Genomic DNA, 19,027 nt, shown 5'->3' on the forward strand with positions numbered 1-19,027 from the left:
GCTGTATGAATGTGTGTGTAGTAGAGTGCTGTATGAATGTGTGTGTAGTGGAGTGCTGTATGAATGTGTGTGTAGTAGAGTGCTGTATGAATGTATGTGTAGTAGAGTGCTGTATGAATGTGTGTGTAGTAGAGTGCTGTATGAATGTATGTGTAGTAGAGTGCTGTATGAATGTGTGTAGTAGAGTGCTGTATGAATGTGTGTAGTAGAGTGCTGTATGAATGTGTGTGTGGAGGTAAATGAGGGCACAGATTGTGTTGTAAAGAGCTTTGAGTATCTTGATTAGATAGAAAGGTGCTACAGAATTAGTCAATTTACCATTTACAAGTTGGTTTGGATAGTTTTTTCCTTTAACAAATGAAATAAGTACATTTTGTATTTATTCAGGTGATCTTCGTGTGATATTCACATTTGTTTGACGACTTCAAGTGTGTGAATGTGACAAAAACACAAACAGAAGGAGACTGCACGTCTTGACATTCAGCCCACACCATGTGCTACCTGGAGTTTTAGCATTTTGTTTGTTGACATCTGATCGGCCTGTAGAGCTGCTCCTCTGGCTTTGAGCTCCATGATTCTATGTTCAAAATCTTTCAAGCTCTCCTCGGCACTGGAAATGACCTGAGACAAGAGAACGACATCAGCGAATCATATTGTAACATTCATGTGAGTGCGCGCATGTTTAGTGTGATGTTCGCGTTACCTCAAGTTGTTTTGACACAGGTTTATCCATCGCTGCAGCTAAGGCTTGAAGAATCTGGCATTTGGTCTCAATCAAATCAGTCTGGAGTAGCTGCAAGTCAGTCTGAGTTGGAAAGAAAATAATCATTAAAAACAGCACTCCTCGAAGGAATGTGTATTCCCTCCCACCTGAAAACCAGTTTGAGACTAAAATAGTTTTATATTGACAGAATTAGAGCCGTTTCAGTTAAGGTCTAAAATAACATTTTTCCAATTATCTTGCGGTATTGCAAGATCAGTTACGAGTACGGTTCGCAAATTCCTTTTAGTTACTACCACCACAGCTGGGTGGGAATGGGTTTGAAATTATTATTGTGAAGGATTGAAAAAAGTTCTTTGAGTTTGGCTCCAGTGGAAATAATGAGCTAACAGTGGGGTTTACTTCACAAACTAAAGGCTAACCTGGTAGCTGGTGAGTTCATGTGCTCTGGTCCTCATGTGGTCAAGCCGTTGACCCAGAGCTCCTCCAAGAGCTGCTAGTCTCCCTTTCAGACAGTCCAGATTGTCCTCCAGCAGGACTCGGTCTTCATCTTTAAACCCTGAAGAGCCAGCGAGCACAGCCTGGCTGAGCTTCACCTCCTCAACCACGTGCTTCACATCGTTCTCCAGGATCTGCAGAGATCAGAATAAAGCAGAACGGCTTCAAAAATTACACATGTGCAAATTTAAACAAACATTTAAAGAGAAAAGTTCACGATCTTTGTGCATTCGATTTTCAAATAATTCAGAACTCTAAACAGGGGAATAAATTACTTTGTAAAAATAAAATATTTTAACAGATTCACAATCATAAGGATAACTAGAAAAATGTCATTTCCTGTGAAAATGCAGTGTGAATGCTTATTCCAGAAGAACTTGCTGAGAAACAGCTGAAATTAGCTCAAACATGCTGAAGTGTAGCTGAAATGAAAGAACAAGCCTAAATTAGCAGAAGCAGAAAGAATGCGTATTTGCTGAATTAGGCTGAAAGAAGCAGAAGTGAGCACACAAAAAAAACATATGAGTACAATTCACATAAGAAATAAATGAGGCTGTAGCCTCAGAAGAAGAAAGGAGGGGGAGGGGTGGGGTCTGTCTTTTGCTATCGCTACCGCTCAGGGAGCTTGTGACGCAGATACCTGAGTGAGTGGCATGGACTGTTTAGTTAAAATAATCAAGCACAAATCGAGCCTTTGGTCCAGCCCTTCAGTGATCACTGAGCGGGCCAGGCCACCGGGAAATGTCCCAGTGCTCCTGATGGCCAGTCCGCCCTCAGCACAATGCTGTGGCTGGTCGTCTTCCATCAATCAACCTATCATGTGCTGTGTACAATCTTACGTTGAAAACCTGCGATACAGTGAGTCCACGAAAGTCGAAGCGCCAAGTATCGAGGGACTACTGTACAATTTTTTTTTCTTTTCAAATTTAGTGGGTGCGGTTTATATTCAGGTGTGCTCAATAGTCCAGAAATTACGGTAATAAAAGTTAAAAAATTAAACCCATATTCACCTCTTGATTTTGTAGCTGGGTTTCTGCGTTTTCAGGGAGCACTGAGCCGGAGAGGACGTTGTTCTCGACGCCATCAAGCCAAGAGGACGTGGACGAGACGGCTGTGTAGAGTTGCTGCTCCATTTGAGCTGCCTGAGTTTCACCTCCTACACCAGGCTGTGGACAAAATGTAGAACATCAGAAGAGTTTCCAATAGTTTGCATCGTGCATGTTTTGTTGATATATAAAACACACACATGCCTTGTAAAAGCTTTGACTCTCCACAAAAAGATTCTGTGTCGAAGAAGGCTGACTTTCATAGATGTAAGTTAGACACCACTTCAGTCAAAATTTAAAAGGAATCCTGAATCAAGATAAATCTACAGGTGTTTCTATAATTTACTACGTCTGGACCTTGTCATAAAATTATTTCAAAGATGAGATTCAAAGTTCTACACAAGAGAGCACAATTCATATAAGAAATACATGAACTGATTCAGCAGAAACATAGGAAGATATCTGTCAGGTCAAGTGATAACGAGTTTAACTCATGGCAAGAAGTGTGTCAATAAACCATAGAAATGTTTGTTCCACCTGGATTCATTGGGAGATCACGTCACGTGCGCCGCAGTATGGCAGCACTGATGAGCGCTCCACTTCAGCTCGCTCTTTTTTTGTTCCTGTTGATGTTGTTTTTTTACTTTTTGCACCTACACTGCATACCCACGCAGTGCGGGTATGATCGCGACGCACTTTTGAAGTTTTGTGTGTCGCTGCCTTGCCATGCTGCCATCGTGGTTCAGTTCCCGACCCCCTTCCATCCTCGGGCTCGGGCTCGTCATAGCGGCCGTCTCCATCATCCTCCATCTGCCTGCACGGACCGAATTCTACGTAACAGTTTGGTTCTGTGGGGAACTTTGGATGTTCTGTGTCTGCCGGACCTGGCTCTGGAGGGCAGTCATCGTCCGTTGCTGCAGTCGTTATTATCATCAACATGCTGCTAACAAGACCATGTCGCTAAAAGAACCTCACTGTTAACAGAACCACACTGCTAATAGGACCATGCTGCTAACAGTAACAGTGTATTTATAACACTATTTGAATTTTAATTGCTTTTTATTGCTGTATATAGTTGTCTGTACTCTATGTTGTCTGTCTGCAACAGGTCTTCTGTGAAGGACTTGTTTGTACTGATTCATCCTACTTCCATCAATGTATGCTACGATGTTGTTGTTTACTATATTCCTTTTGGACCTTGTAGATGTATTTATTGTTCACTTTTGGAACTTTGTTTTGTACTTCGTTGCATGCTTTGATATTTTTTTTTTTTTTTTGGTGAGTCGACACGGTTCTTCTCGTCCTGAGCAGTTCACTGCATTGTTGACCTTGTGTTGATCTGCATATGACAAATAAACAATAAACTAAACTACCTATTCAGAAAATACATCTTTGTGGGACTAATGAAGCCAATTATGGACATATTTTCTAGAACAGTAAGATTATCCAGAACAAATTCATATACTTTTTGGAGAATGTATTATGTGCTTTAAATTGTTTTGCTTTGTTATTTTGAATATAGAAACAAAGAAAAGAGACATGTAAGAAACCTGAGTGGTCATATCTTCAACTGTCTGTCTGAAGCCATCATAAAGAGTCTTCAAAGAGCATTTGTCGTCTTGGGCGTCCCCTTTAAACAGCGACCCGGCTGTAGTAACTCGAGAAGCTCTGGTAAAAATCTGAAAACAGAAGAACAGCGACAGGATGCTGATGTGTTCTAACATCTGTAGGAAGACCACCCTTTTAAAACCACATGGTACCTGCTGACTTTGGTCCTGCTCCAGAGTTTTTTGTAGAAGCTGCAGTTTAGTTTTGAGCTCCAGTCTGAGACTCTCCCACCTCTGCCTCATCTGTTCTCGTCCTGCCTCCGACAAAGCTTTAGGTGAAAAGGGTTCTGTTGCACTGCAGACAAACCAGAAACAAGCATGAGCGTTCGGTTCTTTCAGGCGCTGTTTGAGCTGAAGTGCTTGCTAACTACCTGGTACTGCCGGGTGAGGCCTGCTGGATCAGAATCTCCTCTCCTCTGCTAGCAACGGACTGAAGCAGCTTTTTCTGTTCAGCAAGCTGCTCCTCCAACTCCTTCAGAAAAACAAAAAGAGCGCCGTCACCCGTGCAGAAAATGCCAGTAAACTGTCAGAGGAATCAACAATGTCCATGCTCAATAATCCAGGTATACAATCCAACAATTTTCAGTCAGAGGAATCAAAATCCAAAACATGAGTCCTCTCACACAACAATTCTGAGTATATGTGCTTTTTAAGTATGAGTGTGGTGGGGTGAAAGGTCAGTTTCACTGATAATGATGCTGTCCACGGTGTGAATCGTCAAACAGGTCAATTAAAGAAAAGGTAAGAACATGAAACTGCAACTTTCAGGTGTGAAGAACTCACCTGTTAATGGCTACCAGCTCATCCAAACCATTTTATGATCATAGTAGCAGACTTCACGAGTTCACTCTGGGAGTGGTCTTACGAAACAACAGGACTCCGTGTGGAGCCATAGTCTGAAGACGTTTCTTATCCTGAATTACTTTCTGTCATATTGATGGAAGACTGGCACATTCTATGGAACAAAAGGTTTGACATTTCTTTGTTCCTCTGATGTCAAGCTGAAATATGGACATGGTTTCAACAAAGGGGTCACATGTGACTTTGACCTTTGAACCCATGCCTTTGAAATCAATAGGGACCATCCTTGACCCATGAGTTCTCCAGTTGCATAGTTTAAAATTTCTCTGTTAAAAGGTTATCGCTGTAAAGCTTGAACAAGGTTGATGACGAGATGACAAGATGACGCCATACCATAATACGTCCGATCTTAAAACGGGCATATGAAAACAAGCGGTGCACCGAGCCCACCGTCACTGAGGAATTTGAATTGTGAATGTTTGTAGTTTCCAAGATGAGTGTTTCTTTGGACTAGATTTTAACCTGGCAACCCAGTTTTTGATAGTGGTCTTCCTCACACCTACATGCAGCTACACACCAAAATAGAAGTCGGCATGTTCATTTTCAAATTCTTCAACTCATAACATTTACATATATACATATATGGTGGCAGCCATCTTGAATTTTATGCCATTTTTGAAAGGATTCTTTCTTGTGCCTAGGTGTGGCCACACACAAAATTAAAGTGACATAGTTTTCATGGTCACAACATGAGCAAAGGGTATTTGCAGTTTCCCCTCTTCGCGTTGCGACGGGGGGGAAACAAACAAGTTTAAAGAATATTTTTTGAAGGAATGCATGTTACCAGTTGCATTCATGCCAGTTTTCAACTGAAATCCTCTTTTGCTGCGAAATGACGCAGTTCTGGTAAAACCTTGAAAATAACATTATTTGTGAGCTCATGCAATTTTGTAAGATGTCACCCTCAGAGGATGTGTTGAGAGTCACTCTCAGCTACTATCACATCAAATTATAGCTCAATATCTGTAAAACTGACTGAGTTGTGTTTTTAAGGTCAATTGGCTGCAGTAGCCATATTGAATCAGATTGACTCTAAAAGTTAATTAGTTGTAGATGTCCTGATGCAAATGCAATTAAACTAATAATGTTTTTTTTTATATCTATACATGTGGTAAATAATAATAATAATAAAAACCTTCTGTCTCTGAAGACTGTCTTCCTGCTGTTGAGTTCGTGTGGTCCGAGCCTGGGCCAGCCAGTCCTGCACACTGGGACTCTGAGAGAGACTGGACTCAGATCCACTATCTTCTGGCTCCTGTAGAGAACCCTTTAGGCGAACGGAGAGGGCAGATTATTTAAAAGAACACACATAAGCAAGAACGCATGACAGTCAAATAGAATGTCGATGCGATGGGAACAAAAATCAGACAAAGATGACCCAGGGCTAACAGCTAGAATCCTATACTAGGTAAGACTGGGTCAGCGTTCCCCTTCAGAACTCCAACAACTGGTCTCCTCTGGTCCTGGACATTTTCAGACACTTGTTGAAAGAAGACAGGATGGTTCCCTGCGGGAAACACGGGCCGGTCCTGAATTATTTAAGATATGCTGCTGCACTGGCGTCAGAAGTATTTGTAATGTGGGGGGGAACACTAGTGTGTGTGTGTGTGGTGGGAGTTGTGGTGGAGGGGTGGCACAGAGGTTAGAAAATGGGCCTGTGATCGGAAAGTCGCAGGTTCAACTCCTGGTACCATCAACATCAAAATGTGGGTGGAAAAGGTGAAACACCTACACCTGCCTCCACCCTCATTCACCCCACTCTGGGCCCCTGAGCAAGTCCCTTAACCCCCACCATGTGCCCCCTAAACAGGTCTCTCTTGAAAATGACTTCTCGTGACTCAGTGAGACTACCTGGATAAATAAAGGTAAATTTAAAAAAAGTGCTCCCCCAGAACATTTTGAATAAAGTATTTCCTGCATTCTGGTGTATTTTAACGGGTTGTTAAACATCTACACTTACCTACATAAGTAAACACTCGATTCAATAACTATTTTAGAGAGCAATAAAAGTAGCTTGACCAACAGCTCTCCTTGTGTGAATAGAGCATGCTTCATTTCTCTCACATATCCTAGCACCCACCACCTGCATCGAAAATTGCTGGAACGTAGCGCTAAGCTAGTGGTGCAGGCACATTAGCTAAGATGCTACAGACGTAGCGCTACGCTTCTCAAATCCTAACCCACCACCCCGTTAACAACTGCTAGCACTAACGTGGCACTAAGCTAGCGTGCAAAACATGGGCGGTTCCCCCTCCTCCTCCCGTAAGCACCCTTCCAAGGCAGATGACCTGGGAGAAACACCGCATGTGGTGTGGAGTTGTTGTAGGTAACCAGTAAAACCCTGAGTTTTTAGTGGTTTGAGTATTCTCCCATTAATCAAGTGGAATGGATTCATTCACGAAGAACTAGAAACAGCGCTGGGTGAACTAACGTTTCATGGTAAATGTGTATGGGGGGGTCCAAATTTTTATTATTTTTTAATGTGTGTATGTGTTTGTGTGTGTGTGTGTGTGTGTGTGTGTGTGGGTGTGGGTGTGGGTGTGGGTGTGGGTGGGACATCCCCATCACATATAATTGTTACAACGCCTATGTGTTGCTGCTATAAAATTCAAAAATTCAAAATTACTTAATTAGTCCAATTTCTTAGCTTAGATATTTGATCCGTTTACTGTGCTTAATGGGTTTATGACATTTGCAATTTATCGCATTCTGTTCCATTTTACAATTCACATAACATCCCAACTTTTTCAGAACTGAGGTATAATGTTGATCAGTCTTTTGTATTTGGCCAGTAGAGGAATGATAAAGGAACAAGATATTTTGGTCAAGTTAATGTGCTATTTTTGAAATAAATAAAAACAAAACAATATATGCAAACATTAAACCTTCTCACCTGGAGGTTAAGCTGTTTGTCTTGCAGCATTCTCTGTAATTCCAATAAACCACTCTTCAGTGTGTGTAACTTGGCAGCCAAGCGCTCAGCCTCCCCCCTGGTGTGTGTCCGGCCCTCCAGCAGCAGGGTCTCGCTGTGCAGAGACAGCTCTGACAGGGCTGACACTTTTTCTTCAATCTCCAGCAGCATGTTCTGCAGAAGCAGGAGGAGAGAGGCCAGCTCAAACATGTTGTTTCACAAGCTTTACGATCCACTCCCTCTACGCAACAGACCCTGCAGGCCCGACCGAGCCCCCAACGAGAGCAGCTTTCTCTGGCCACAGGACAGAGCTCTCATCCTTGGCCCATCTTTCCACCCTCGTCTCCTGTGCAGCATGTTAGCAGTAATCCTTCACTGTCCATGCTCTGCGGTGTACATCCTCTTAGTCAGATTCAGGAACAATTCTCCAAGTAAAAGTCTCCACCATTTGTCAAAGGCCATCGATGATTGTTGATCCAACGTGTGACAGAACATTTAGTTGTTTAATAGCATTGCAGCTCCACTTAAGAATAAGACACTTGCTGTCCCTCCCTCCTGCCTGTTGCTCACTGTATTCTGTAATACCTTACTTGGATATTCAAGCAGCTTTGTGACCTGCACCAACTGGGGACTGTTATATTAGTGATGGTCCCGCCCCTTTGCTTCAAACATCACTGTCCCACAGAAACCTCTGCTTAATCTGCTTAACAAAGGTGCTGCAGTCACTTAGCAGTCCAGCCATCTGAACGCAGTCTGCAACCTGCAGCTCTTTGCTCCACCTGCAGCTGCTCTTGGCGGCTTTGTCAAAAATTAACATGGACATTCATATTTATATTCATAACTGCAATAGAAAACGCTATCCAATTTCATGCATATTTGTGAATGAAATTTTTGTGCAAGAACAATAAACGTAATAAGAGAAGCAAAACAAATGGTGCTAACAGTTTGTTACCCTGTTAGCGGCTAAATTATTCCAACTCTCAGCCACTGAGTGGGACTTTAAAGGAACTAGTGGCTATGCATGAAATCATCCATCCATCCATCCATCCATCCATCCATCCATCCATCCATCCATCCATCCATCCATCCATCCATCCGTCCATCCATCCATCCATCCATCCATCCATCCATCCGTCCATCCATCCATCCATCCATCCATCCATCATACAAAAGGTTAAACTGAACTATGGTTATTGATAACTAGGGTTCAAGATAATGGTGCAGTTTGAAAGATTTCAGTTTTCCAGATAAATTGATATGCATGTCTGAAATGCAGATATGCACTCAATGTAAACAAACGTCTGAATTAACCGAAAACCACATGGAAGCTTGAGCTGTGTGACCCACATTGGGCTGGCTGTGGTCTTTGCAGGTAAACAAATATGGCAAAATCGTACAAGTGCAGCATCTCGGAGGAGACAATTAGGTGGAATTACTAACGTGAATCTGCTGCTGAACACAAAAGAATAAAACTTTCAAGAATAAATATTGGCGCTTAAGTTGGACACCATAAAGACAGAACTCAGCATTAAAAAAACATGCAATATTCGAGAGACTTCTGCATTATTTACTCAATAAATCTGAGCATATATACATAGCAATACATCAAAATCCTTCAACACAGCCGTCCCAAACCGCTTTTCCACGGACGTCGCTGTTGTTGAACTACTTGCAGTCACATCGACTGTTTCTGTAGATAAACAAACCCACGTGGTGGGTGGTCACAGATGTTTATGGAAATAAATATTGTGCGGATTGTGCTTATTTCATTATGCTTTTTTAATCACTTTTCATGACTTTGTAAAGAGTATATTTTAAATACAGCTGTAAGTTTGACCTTTTTAATATGGTTGATGCTAGATGCAACCCCCCCTCACCCAAAAAAAAAAAAAAACTTGCAGTTTTGCACACATATCTCAGATTATTATGTGACAAGTGATTAAAATAAGGCAATCTACAAAAATATGGCAAGTCATAAAAGATGACAAGTCTTTCTGAGAATATTAAAACTTAGAAATTAAAGCTTTAAAGAAAAACTTGTTAGGTCTCTGCTCTTGTTAAAAGAAATAATCACAGATAAATATCCAACAATTTATTTTTTCATTGACCCTTTATCCAGGTAGTCTCACTGAGTCACGAGAACTCATTTTCAAGAGAGACCTGTTTAGGGAGCAGGTGGTGGGGGTTGAGTGCCTTGCTCAAGGGCCCAGAGTGGGGCCAATGAGGGTGGAGGCAGGTGTGGGTGCTTCACCTTTTCCACCCACATTTTAATGTTGACGTTACCGGGAGTTGAACCTGCGACTTTCCGATCACAGGCCCACCTTCTCTTTTTATTATGCTCACTTAGATTAATTATGCTTTAGATGGAAAATTATGAATATTCCACAAATAGAAAAGACTCAACAGCCTGCAACGTTTAAATTTGATCAAGACTGTGCTTCCCCCCAAGTTGGATCATTTATTTTGTTTAACTGATTAAAAAAAAATCACAAAAAATGTCAACAATTTATTATAATTCTTTCATTTTAAAAAGTACAAAATCATATTCTGTTTTTTATATGCAGTATTTGAAAAAAATATTAAATTGTGTTATGTTTATTTCAGACTTTAAATATATTTTGTGGTTTTGGACACTTTATGGAGAGAAGGGACAGAAATGTTTCTGTTGATGGAAAACTTGACAAACTCCTGCTCTTCCTTCATCAATGCTCTTGTTCACACAACAAAAAGCCAATGATCCTTAATTAATAAACAAAAATAAATGCTGAAACATAAAATGCATGTAAATAACAATTTGTTGTATTAGTCAGAAAAAAATGACAGAAGATGCAAATAAGAAAAAAAAAAGTAAATGAAATGCTTGCTTTGCTTTGAGTGCCAGCTGGGGGGGGGGGGGGGGGTTGAATTTACCTGACATTCAGAGAGCTGGTCCTTCTCATCAGTCTCCTCCGCAGGTTTGGCTTCCAGGATGCTCGTTACAGAACGGTGCATTCCAGCCAGCCACTGATCCAGTTCCTCTGCTTCAGCGTGAAAGGTCTGAATGGCTTGTTGCTGAAGCTGAGTCTCCAGACGGTCAGTGGCACGGTCCTGCAGCAGACCACACTTTGCTTATTTTGGCAGTAGCTATTCTGATTTATTTATTGTTTATTATTGCCAAAAGCAAAAGGTCGATGATGTTTTTGTATTTGTATGCATGTGTTTGAATACGTTTGAGCTTAGCAAACAGGAAATGGCACTAACTTAGTCATTTTTACAAATACTGAGCTAAAACTTGGTGTGGTAGTAGCTGAGAGTCATCCTCAACACAAAGTATTAGTATCAACACCACAGTATCACATGAGAGCGCATGAAAATTTTTTTAAGTATGACCAATATGTCTAAAACTATAAAAATTCTTAACATAAGCTGATAACAGCTAAAACTTTATTAACAAAATATAAAACTAGAGAAATTGCATTTCCTGCAGAAATGCAGCGTGAATGCTTATTGCTATTGAAGAACTTGCTGAAAAACATGCTGAAATGTAGCTACAATAGAAGAACAAGCCTAAGTTAGAAGAAGGAAACAGAAAGAACACGTTTGCTGAATTAGGTTTAAATAAGCAGAAATGAGAAAAACAGTTGAAAAGTTGCTGAAAAGGCAGAACGATGCTTAAACTACCAGAAGGAAGTGGAAGAAGCTGAAATAAGCTAAGAAATGTGGAATTAGCCCAAAAAGCTAAACTTAGCATAAAAACAGCTAAAAAGAAGCTGAAATTAGCAGAAATAAGCTAATTCGGCTGAAAGCAGCAGAAATTACCACGAAAAACTTGAATTTATCTGAAAACAGCTGAAATCAGCTAAAAACATGCTAAAAAATAGCTGAAAATGTAGAACAAGCTTAAATTAGCAGAAGAAAGCAGAAAGAACACAATTAGGCTGAAAGAAATAGAAATTAGCACAAAAAGATGAAATTATGTGAAAAAGCTGAAATTGGCAAAAAAAAACAACTGAAACACAGCTAAAAAAAGCAGAAAGAAGCTTAAACTGCCAGAAGGAAGTGGAGCGAGCACATTTCTGATGAATTAGGCTGGAAAAAGTTGAAATGAGTGGAAAACATGTAATTAGCTGAAAGCTAACAGTAGCTGAAATAGTAGCTAAAGCTGAAACTTGCAGATCTAAAGATTTGATGGATATAAAATGAGCTCAATTCATTTTCTATGAGGAAAAAATGGCAGAAAAGGCTAAATATTTCAAAAAGCTAAAGTTGCACCAATACCAAAAGTCGTCGCAGAATTGTCCTGAAAAAGCCGAACGTCTCGATTCATGATTTGTTGAAATAGCTTCAAAACTGCGGGACGAGAATCGTACCGAAAAACGTACGGAAGAAAAATGTGTCAACTAGTCGTGTGAATAAACCTTCACACAACTAGTCGAGCACGGTTCATTTCTACGGTGCGACAGAACTACCTCCAGCTGTTGTTGTTTCCCCGAAGCTTTCATGTAAATGGTGGCCATCCGTTCAGCCAACACAGAGAGCGAGGACTGCATGGCCAGCTGCTCCACCCTGTCCGAGTCCACAACATCAGCAGTCACATCCTCCGAGAAACTCGTCTGCAGCTTGTCGATTTCTTCCTGCACGCGCTGAATCTCCTGTATGAGGCCCTGCACACAAAGACCGAGATAAGGAAACAACGTCTATGAGTAAACAATGTTCATGTTAGCATTACTACAAACTATTTAAATTACAAATGCTGAGTGCCAAATGACTGCTGAATTTATTTTGAAGTAAGACAGAGTTCAAGTTCAAGTCCGTTTTATTGTCATTCACATCATATGTGGTACACGAGGTGGAACGAAATAGTGTACTCAAGGTCCCAGTTACACCCAAAAATAGCAAAAATATAAAGTATATAAAAGAAACAGTATACAAGGATCTAAGATATACGCTAGCTCACACGACGGTCGGACATATATGGCAGCAGCCATCTTGGGTTTTGATGTGACAACCCAGTTTTCAAAAGGAATCTCTTTGTTCACCTAGATGCAGCCAAACACCCAAACTGAAGTTATTTTCAAATGATCATGCTCACAACATGCACGGATGAACAGATGGATGGACAGAGGATATTTCCAGTTCCCCCTCCTGGCTCTGCAATTGGGGATAATTATGGTCTCTGTGAACGCACACATACAAGTGAAGCGGTTTATTAGCTTGAAACGGACCTCATGTGCCGTCATGTGGCTGTCTGGGCTTCTATCTGCCTCGAAGGGCTCACTGAGTTTAGCCTCCAGCGCCTCCATTTTTGAGGAGATGGACTGGAGAGCACTCTGGTAATGTTGCTGCTTCTCTAGAGCTTCATACAAAGACCTCTGCTTCTCACTGATCTGTAAAACAACACGTTACACACAGATTAAAAATAAATACTAATTCCAGTGACAAACTAGATTAAGAAATAATGTGATTTAAAACCAGTAGTATTAAAGTTTTGTACATTTAAATATGAGACCAGCTGTGTTATAGACATTTACACATTGAGGCAGATTTTAAATCACAACATATTCAGACAACAATAATATGAGAACTTGCATTTTTTCACATACCACATTCTTTAAAGTCTCCCACGAGCGCTGCAAGTCATCCAAGTTGGCCACAGACTCAAATGTTGGGTCGTACAACTCTTGGATTGGAGCTCTCGTTAGAGTTTCACGTCCCATCTAATTTAAAAAACAACATTCAAACAGCACCGTCAGCAGATTTAATAAGCCTCAACTTTACTTTCATTCATTAAAAAGGTGAAGGTGCCACAGAAAAACAAAATATTGCCTGCCACTGAAAAGCAAAGATAGATGTTGGTTAGCAAAATATTTAATGAACCACTGGACATATTTTAGTGAAACTTTAACAAAGTATGTTAATCAATAACACAAAAATGGCAATAATTAAATCAAATTTACAGATTTTAAACTAAAATATAACATGTGACATTCTGTAATATCACATAACATCAAGTATAATATTATTTTTCAAGAGCTGACTTGGATGTTGTTACTGAGTCATCTCCAACATCCAAGAGCCAACAGATAATAAATCATGTAACAGTGCATATAACATTGCTTTCTTGCCTTATTATATATATATATATATATACACATGCCAAGATGTAGCCACATCAAAATGGAGATCGGTACCTCACTTAATCTCACCTCACTTATGTTCACAAATTCACGGACAGATGGACAGAGGGTAATTCCAAGACTTAGAAATAAGACTAAAGAACCAGACAGAATCTAACAAACACTCAGGGGTCTGAAATTAGGAGATGTGAACGAGTCATGAAGAGGAGAAGATGGATACCTTGGCATTAGCGCCTTCAGAGTGAGCGACAGGAGAAGGAGAACGGCACAGAGGAGAGAAGGAGACCTCACTGTTTGTAGTCTCCTCCCCAGACTCCTCAGTGACCGGTGATAACAGAGTGTGACAGCGGCCAGCCGTCATCTGACACGCCATGCAGGAAACATGAACAGAAGAGCAGATGTGCGAAATTAACGGGAAGAAAATTGTTAAAGGTAATATGTTTGTGTCACTGTACTGAAAAGTATAAAACTGCAACCACAGTTCTGGAAAAGTTGGGACATGCTTTTCAAATCTCATAAACCCATATTTTATTAACTCTAAACATATGTTAGTATATGTTATACTAATATATGTTGGTATATGTTATACTATATACTAGCATAGTATATGTTAGTATGTTACAAACTTACGCTTTGTTTGGTGGCTTCTCAGATTGAGGAAGTCCTTTGGATGAAGGACGAAACGTCTCAGCACAAAAAGAAAATAAATTGCCCAGATGACCTGATTGAAAATTGTTGGATTTTATATCTGGATTATTGAGCATGAACTTTGGTGTATGTTGGGGGATTTTTGGTCAAAGTTTATGGATGCACTGGTTGATCCACTATGAGAAGGTGCTATTTATAAGACTGAGCTGAATGCAGCTCCTCAGACTGAAGAAGTCTTTTGGATGAAAGACGAAATGTTTCTACCATTGTTTCTTTTTTGAACTCGTCCGGTGGACCTGACTTAACTTTTTTTAATGTCTTAGTTTAATAATTGAATATGTTTTTTGTGTTTATCTGTAAATAAAATATAGGTTTATGAGATTTACAAATCAATGCATTCAGGCCATGTCAAGTTTGCTTATTTATGTCCAGGAAAGATGCTAGTTTTAAAATGTTATGAGTTTCTACTGTTTTCTTGTTAAATGCACAAGTTGATGCTTCAGCGAATATCTTATAGTTTCTACATGTGTGCATCTCATTTTATCTTTTTTCTCCTCTGTGGAGGAATAATCATTTCCAAACCGTGTGATTTCTGGTAAAGCTGTGCAGCAGCTGACGTTCTCTTACTGTGACAAATTGTGCTGAAGACTTCTTAGATTTCTCTCTGTCCATTTCGTCCAGGCCTTCAGGAAGTCCCTCGACGTCGCTCACCGTCAGCAGCATGGTGGCATGCTTGGCCTTCACTGCTAGCATTTTGCATTTTGAATTTAGTGAAGCTATTTGCTCCTGGTAGCCCTTAATCCTCTGAGCAAGTTCCTGTAAAATGTTCAAAAGCAGTACCAATTAGTTTTATCACAGCCGAACTGCACACAACTACATTTTCATGCCCCAGTCATTTATGGATTGAAGTCAGATGTTGAGTCTTTAATTTGATTTATTTCAGATGTCCAAGTTTATAATAAATTCATGACTTGTCTAGGGTTGTTTCCCCTCATTTATTCCCTCCTTTAAAATCCAGAGGGCACAAACGACAGGGTGGGCATGTTTTACCTCGTGGTGGAGAATCTGGGCTTGCAGCTCCTGAATGTTACTGCTGGGGATCGGTCGGTCCTGAATGACCCGGTGTGCTTCCTCTATCCGCCCCTGCAGGTCCTTCACCTCCTGCTCATATTGCTCGTACTGAACCACAGCCTCCTGGATAAAAAAGAGAAAACATTTTGTACCCATAGCTTTTTTATGGGGCCTTAAAATACACATTCAAATGAGGCAGTGTTGAACACTAAGCTGCTTGTCGTGCCTTTAATTTAACGTAATTAAACGCTGAGTTGCCATCAATACAAAGTTACTGTGCTGCAGTAACAGCGCCCCCTCTCTACCTGCAGGATGTTGCACTGCTGTATCGCAACATGCTGCAACTGGCTGGCTTCTTGCTGCAGGCGCAGAGCCGTGCGGCAGATTGAGAGGTCGGGCATCACTTCTTCAGGAACCTGCAGCGCGCTCTGGCACAGCTGCACCGCCTGCACCTGCTGCTTGAAGCTCTCCATATCTGCCAAGAGACGCTGAAAAACGAATGACAGTATAACAATTATACCTTTCATTAGATGTATGAAAAAACAAAGACAGCTCTGATAGTCACCTGTCTCTGAGCCAGCTGTTCTTTGAGGCTCTGGCGGGCCAACTCTGGTGAGGTCAGTGTGGCTTGGACCTGCTCCAAGGCAACATGCAGGGCCTTAACTTCAAACTCCAGAGCTTCCATACTCTAAAGACACAAGTTTTGTACAAAATCAGTTAAAAAGTTCTGTTGGAAATATTTACATTGTAATAAAACTGAAAAACATACAATCTTAAAATGAAAAGAACATTTTCTGTACCTTGTGTGCGTCCTGCAGGCTCTGCAGTCGAGTTTTGATGCTCTGCTGAAGCTCATCCGTGTGCCGACTGAGGTCACAAACCTCCCGGCTCATCGACTCAACCTGCAGCACCTCAGACAGAAGTTCTACCTTCTCTGCCATCGATTCAAGGTCTCCGTGGAGCTCTCGGGACTCACGGAAAACAGCCTGAGCATGGAGAAACATGACATCAACAACTTGTGTGAACAGGTCTCTAAGATGCAACAGTTCAACGTTCCCTCACCTGGTACATTCGTATCTGCTCCTGCAGATGAACAGAGGAGTTCCAGATGATGTTTGCCCTCACCAGGCTTTTAGCTTTCTCACACCATCTCACAATAAAGTCCAGCATCTCGTTATACTCATCTAAATAGCAAACAGCCTGAGGAGCGGAGATACAAGAGATTTTATCTTACTTTTCTCTGCGGCTGTTCCACGTTATCAGGAAGGATTGTCATGCAGACCAACAGCAGCATCAAATCAGTATGTGATGAAAAACAAACCTTTTTGAGCCAGTTGTTCCTGCAGTCTGCTAATCGACTTGTGTGGTGGTGCATCTCCGACATCTTGTTTATAGCATCACTCAGCTGTTTGGCCAGCAGCGGGTTTCTGCGACTGAACTCTTGTACGGCAGCGTCAAGATCTGAGAGCGAGCGACCGCAGGAGTCCAAATCCTCCAGAAGACTCTGAGAAACAAAACGGCACAGATTCAGTACCACTGGGCTGCAGGTGCTCTCTGATCCAGCTTACCTTCTTCATTAACTCCCATTATCTGCTCTGGACTGTCATCTGATCCACACAAAAATTTAAATTATAAGCATTATGCCCTTAAGTGTTTTTTTTCTTCATAAATATGGCAAGGTTGTCTTTTTAATGCTGCATAATAATGCACTTCATGAAATGTGGGCAAACTGCTCCACTTCAAAAGACGCTGTGTGGTTGACAGCCAAGACAGAGGAGCAAAGCTCATTTTGCAAAGGCGTTGGGAATTATACTGATGCATAAAATCTGATTTTGCGCTAACAAAAGCTGTATAAACTAGAGCCTGACTTATACATAGGTAGGGCCAATAATTTAAGCCAATATAGACGTTTGGGGACGCATCAGTATCGGTGATAATTGTCCTAGTATGTGTCGATATAAGCACTTCTAATTTTCACCCCTAAAATGTTGGAACCAGCTGTAATTGTACAAAGTATCCAGCAGAGGGTGCATGAAGAATACTTTCAGGTCATGGATGTTCACTTAAGTTTCAGTTTCAGCACAGACGAAGCAGGGAGCAATACTGTGTAGAGTATTTTGTTGAACAGAGCATGGTAAGTTTATTTTAACTGCTCTGTAAAAATAAATAATAGTTAGGAAGACTGTTTTTATGACCAGTGCACCACTTGTAAACCTACTGTGGGACTACGTAAAGGGAAACTGATTAGCTTAGCTTCGGCTGCACTAAATAAACATGCCCTGCTCCACTGTTTTCTTAGAGTCTTGGAGGTGGACAAAGCTAAAAAAAAATTCTGCCATTATATCGGTTATTGGCAGTCGCCTACCCTGCCCAATATCGGTTTCGGCAACTAACAAAATTTCCATATTGGTCAGGCTCTAGTACAAACCATCAATGAATCTGATCCTAAGTGTTCATCTATAGTTGTTAATAGAGTTTAAATGATTTCAGTCTTCTGTGTTTACATATCCTACAAATGTAGCAAAAGTAGACAGAATATAGGGAGTTCACCTTGACCTCTTCTTTGGCATGGTCAAGATCTGGTGATTTGTCCTTGAATTTATTTGAGATCTTCTTTAGTTTCTCTGACATGTCGTGGATTCTGGAGCTGAAGTCTTCCTTAATTTCTCTGGTTCTCTGATTTTCTCTCTCTTTGGAAAGAACCTGGAACATAAAAATAAAACAACAAGAACAGGAAAGTGACTCTTGGCATACGGCACATTTGATGAAAAACATAATTTAGATTTAAATGTCTGTAAAATGATGAAGCCTGAGTTACCTGATCTTCAATAGCACCCAGTGCTAAAGAGACTTCTGCTAACTGCATGGAGATCTCAGAGGGGAGTATAGTGTAGAGGTCCAGATACTTGCTTTGTTGTTGCTCAGCTAATTTCTCCACGTTCTGACGATACATGATCACATCCCCGTGTATAATCTACATAAAAGAAGAACATTCAACACAGGAAACATAAAAGCAGACCAGATTAACTAGTAGTTTTAAAAGTTTGAGTATGCCAATGTCCCCTGTTGTTGAGGGATTTGATTAGTGATTATTAGTGATTATTTGATTTTTTGGATTTTTCTACCTGGATTATTGAGCATGCATCAGGATATTGATTAGTGAATGTTTGTAGTTTTCGAGATGAGTGTTTTTCTGGACTGGAATTGAACAGGGAATTAAAGTAAACCTAAATGGTTTTTTTTTGAGTAAGCTATTCAAATGGGGGGGGAGTTACACTATGGAGAAGAACAGAGAGGGGTTTTTTTTGTCTGTTTTTCTTGTCCGAGAGCAAAGCGTGACAGATCCTGGCAATGGGAGGAGCAATTTTATCCACCATTAGGCACAATGGTGGAGCCAGGGGGTGGCAAATGGTGGCCTAGGTCACCATAGAGTGATCTTTGGTCACCCCAAGGACTAACCTGATCATTAGAGGAAACTATAATTTTAAACAATATAAAAACTAGAAAGCATTGTTTGCTCAAATGACAGGGGTGGTCAGTTTAAATAC

The 19,027-nt window shown here is 40.8% G+C and overlaps 1 protein-coding gene across 1 annotated transcript in view; it reads right to left on the minus strand.

Moving 5' to 3' along the window:
- syne1b (spectrin repeat containing, nuclear envelope 1b) overlaps window positions 1-19,027 on the minus strand; it is a 154,414-nt gene that overhangs the window by 41,729 nt on the left and 93,658 nt on the right. The window contains exons 77-99 of the mRNA XM_037694836.1: window positions 18,298-18,453; window positions 18,030-18,182; window positions 16,801-16,983; window positions 16,542-16,679; window positions 16,280-16,465; window positions 16,045-16,167; window positions 15,785-15,967; window positions 15,459-15,602; window positions 15,036-15,224; window positions 13,981-14,121; window positions 13,227-13,340; window positions 12,849-13,010; window positions 12,093-12,287; window positions 10,555-10,731; window positions 7,627-7,818; window positions 5,869-6,000; window positions 4,244-4,344; window positions 4,026-4,167; window positions 3,816-3,944; window positions 2,230-2,385; window positions 1,144-1,353; window positions 704-805; window positions 502-621 (exon numbers count right to left, since the gene is read on the minus strand). Of these exons, the coding sequence (XP_037550764.1) occupies window positions 502-621; window positions 704-805; window positions 1,144-1,353; window positions 2,230-2,385; window positions 3,816-3,944; window positions 4,026-4,167; window positions 4,244-4,344; window positions 5,869-6,000; window positions 7,627-7,818; window positions 10,555-10,731; window positions 12,093-12,287; window positions 12,849-13,010; window positions 13,227-13,340; window positions 13,981-14,121; window positions 15,036-15,224; window positions 15,459-15,602; window positions 15,785-15,967; window positions 16,045-16,167; window positions 16,280-16,465; window positions 16,542-16,679; window positions 16,801-16,983; window positions 18,030-18,182; window positions 18,298-18,453 (3,528 nt within the window). The remainder of the gene's footprint in view (window positions 1-501; window positions 622-703; window positions 806-1,143; window positions 1,354-2,229; window positions 2,386-3,815; window positions 3,945-4,025; window positions 4,168-4,243; window positions 4,345-5,868; window positions 6,001-7,626; window positions 7,819-10,554; window positions 10,732-12,092; window positions 12,288-12,848; window positions 13,011-13,226; window positions 13,341-13,980; window positions 14,122-15,035; window positions 15,225-15,458; window positions 15,603-15,784; window positions 15,968-16,044; window positions 16,168-16,279; window positions 16,466-16,541; window positions 16,680-16,800; window positions 16,984-18,029; window positions 18,183-18,297; window positions 18,454-19,027) is intronic.

This window comes from Nematolebias whitei, chromosome 21, assembly GCF_014905685.2.
Source record: "Nematolebias whitei isolate Nwh7 chromosome 21, NemWhi1, whole genome shotgun sequence".
Classification (NCBI taxonomy): Eukaryota; Metazoa; Chordata; class Actinopteri; order Cyprinodontiformes; family Rivulidae; genus Nematolebias; species Nematolebias whitei.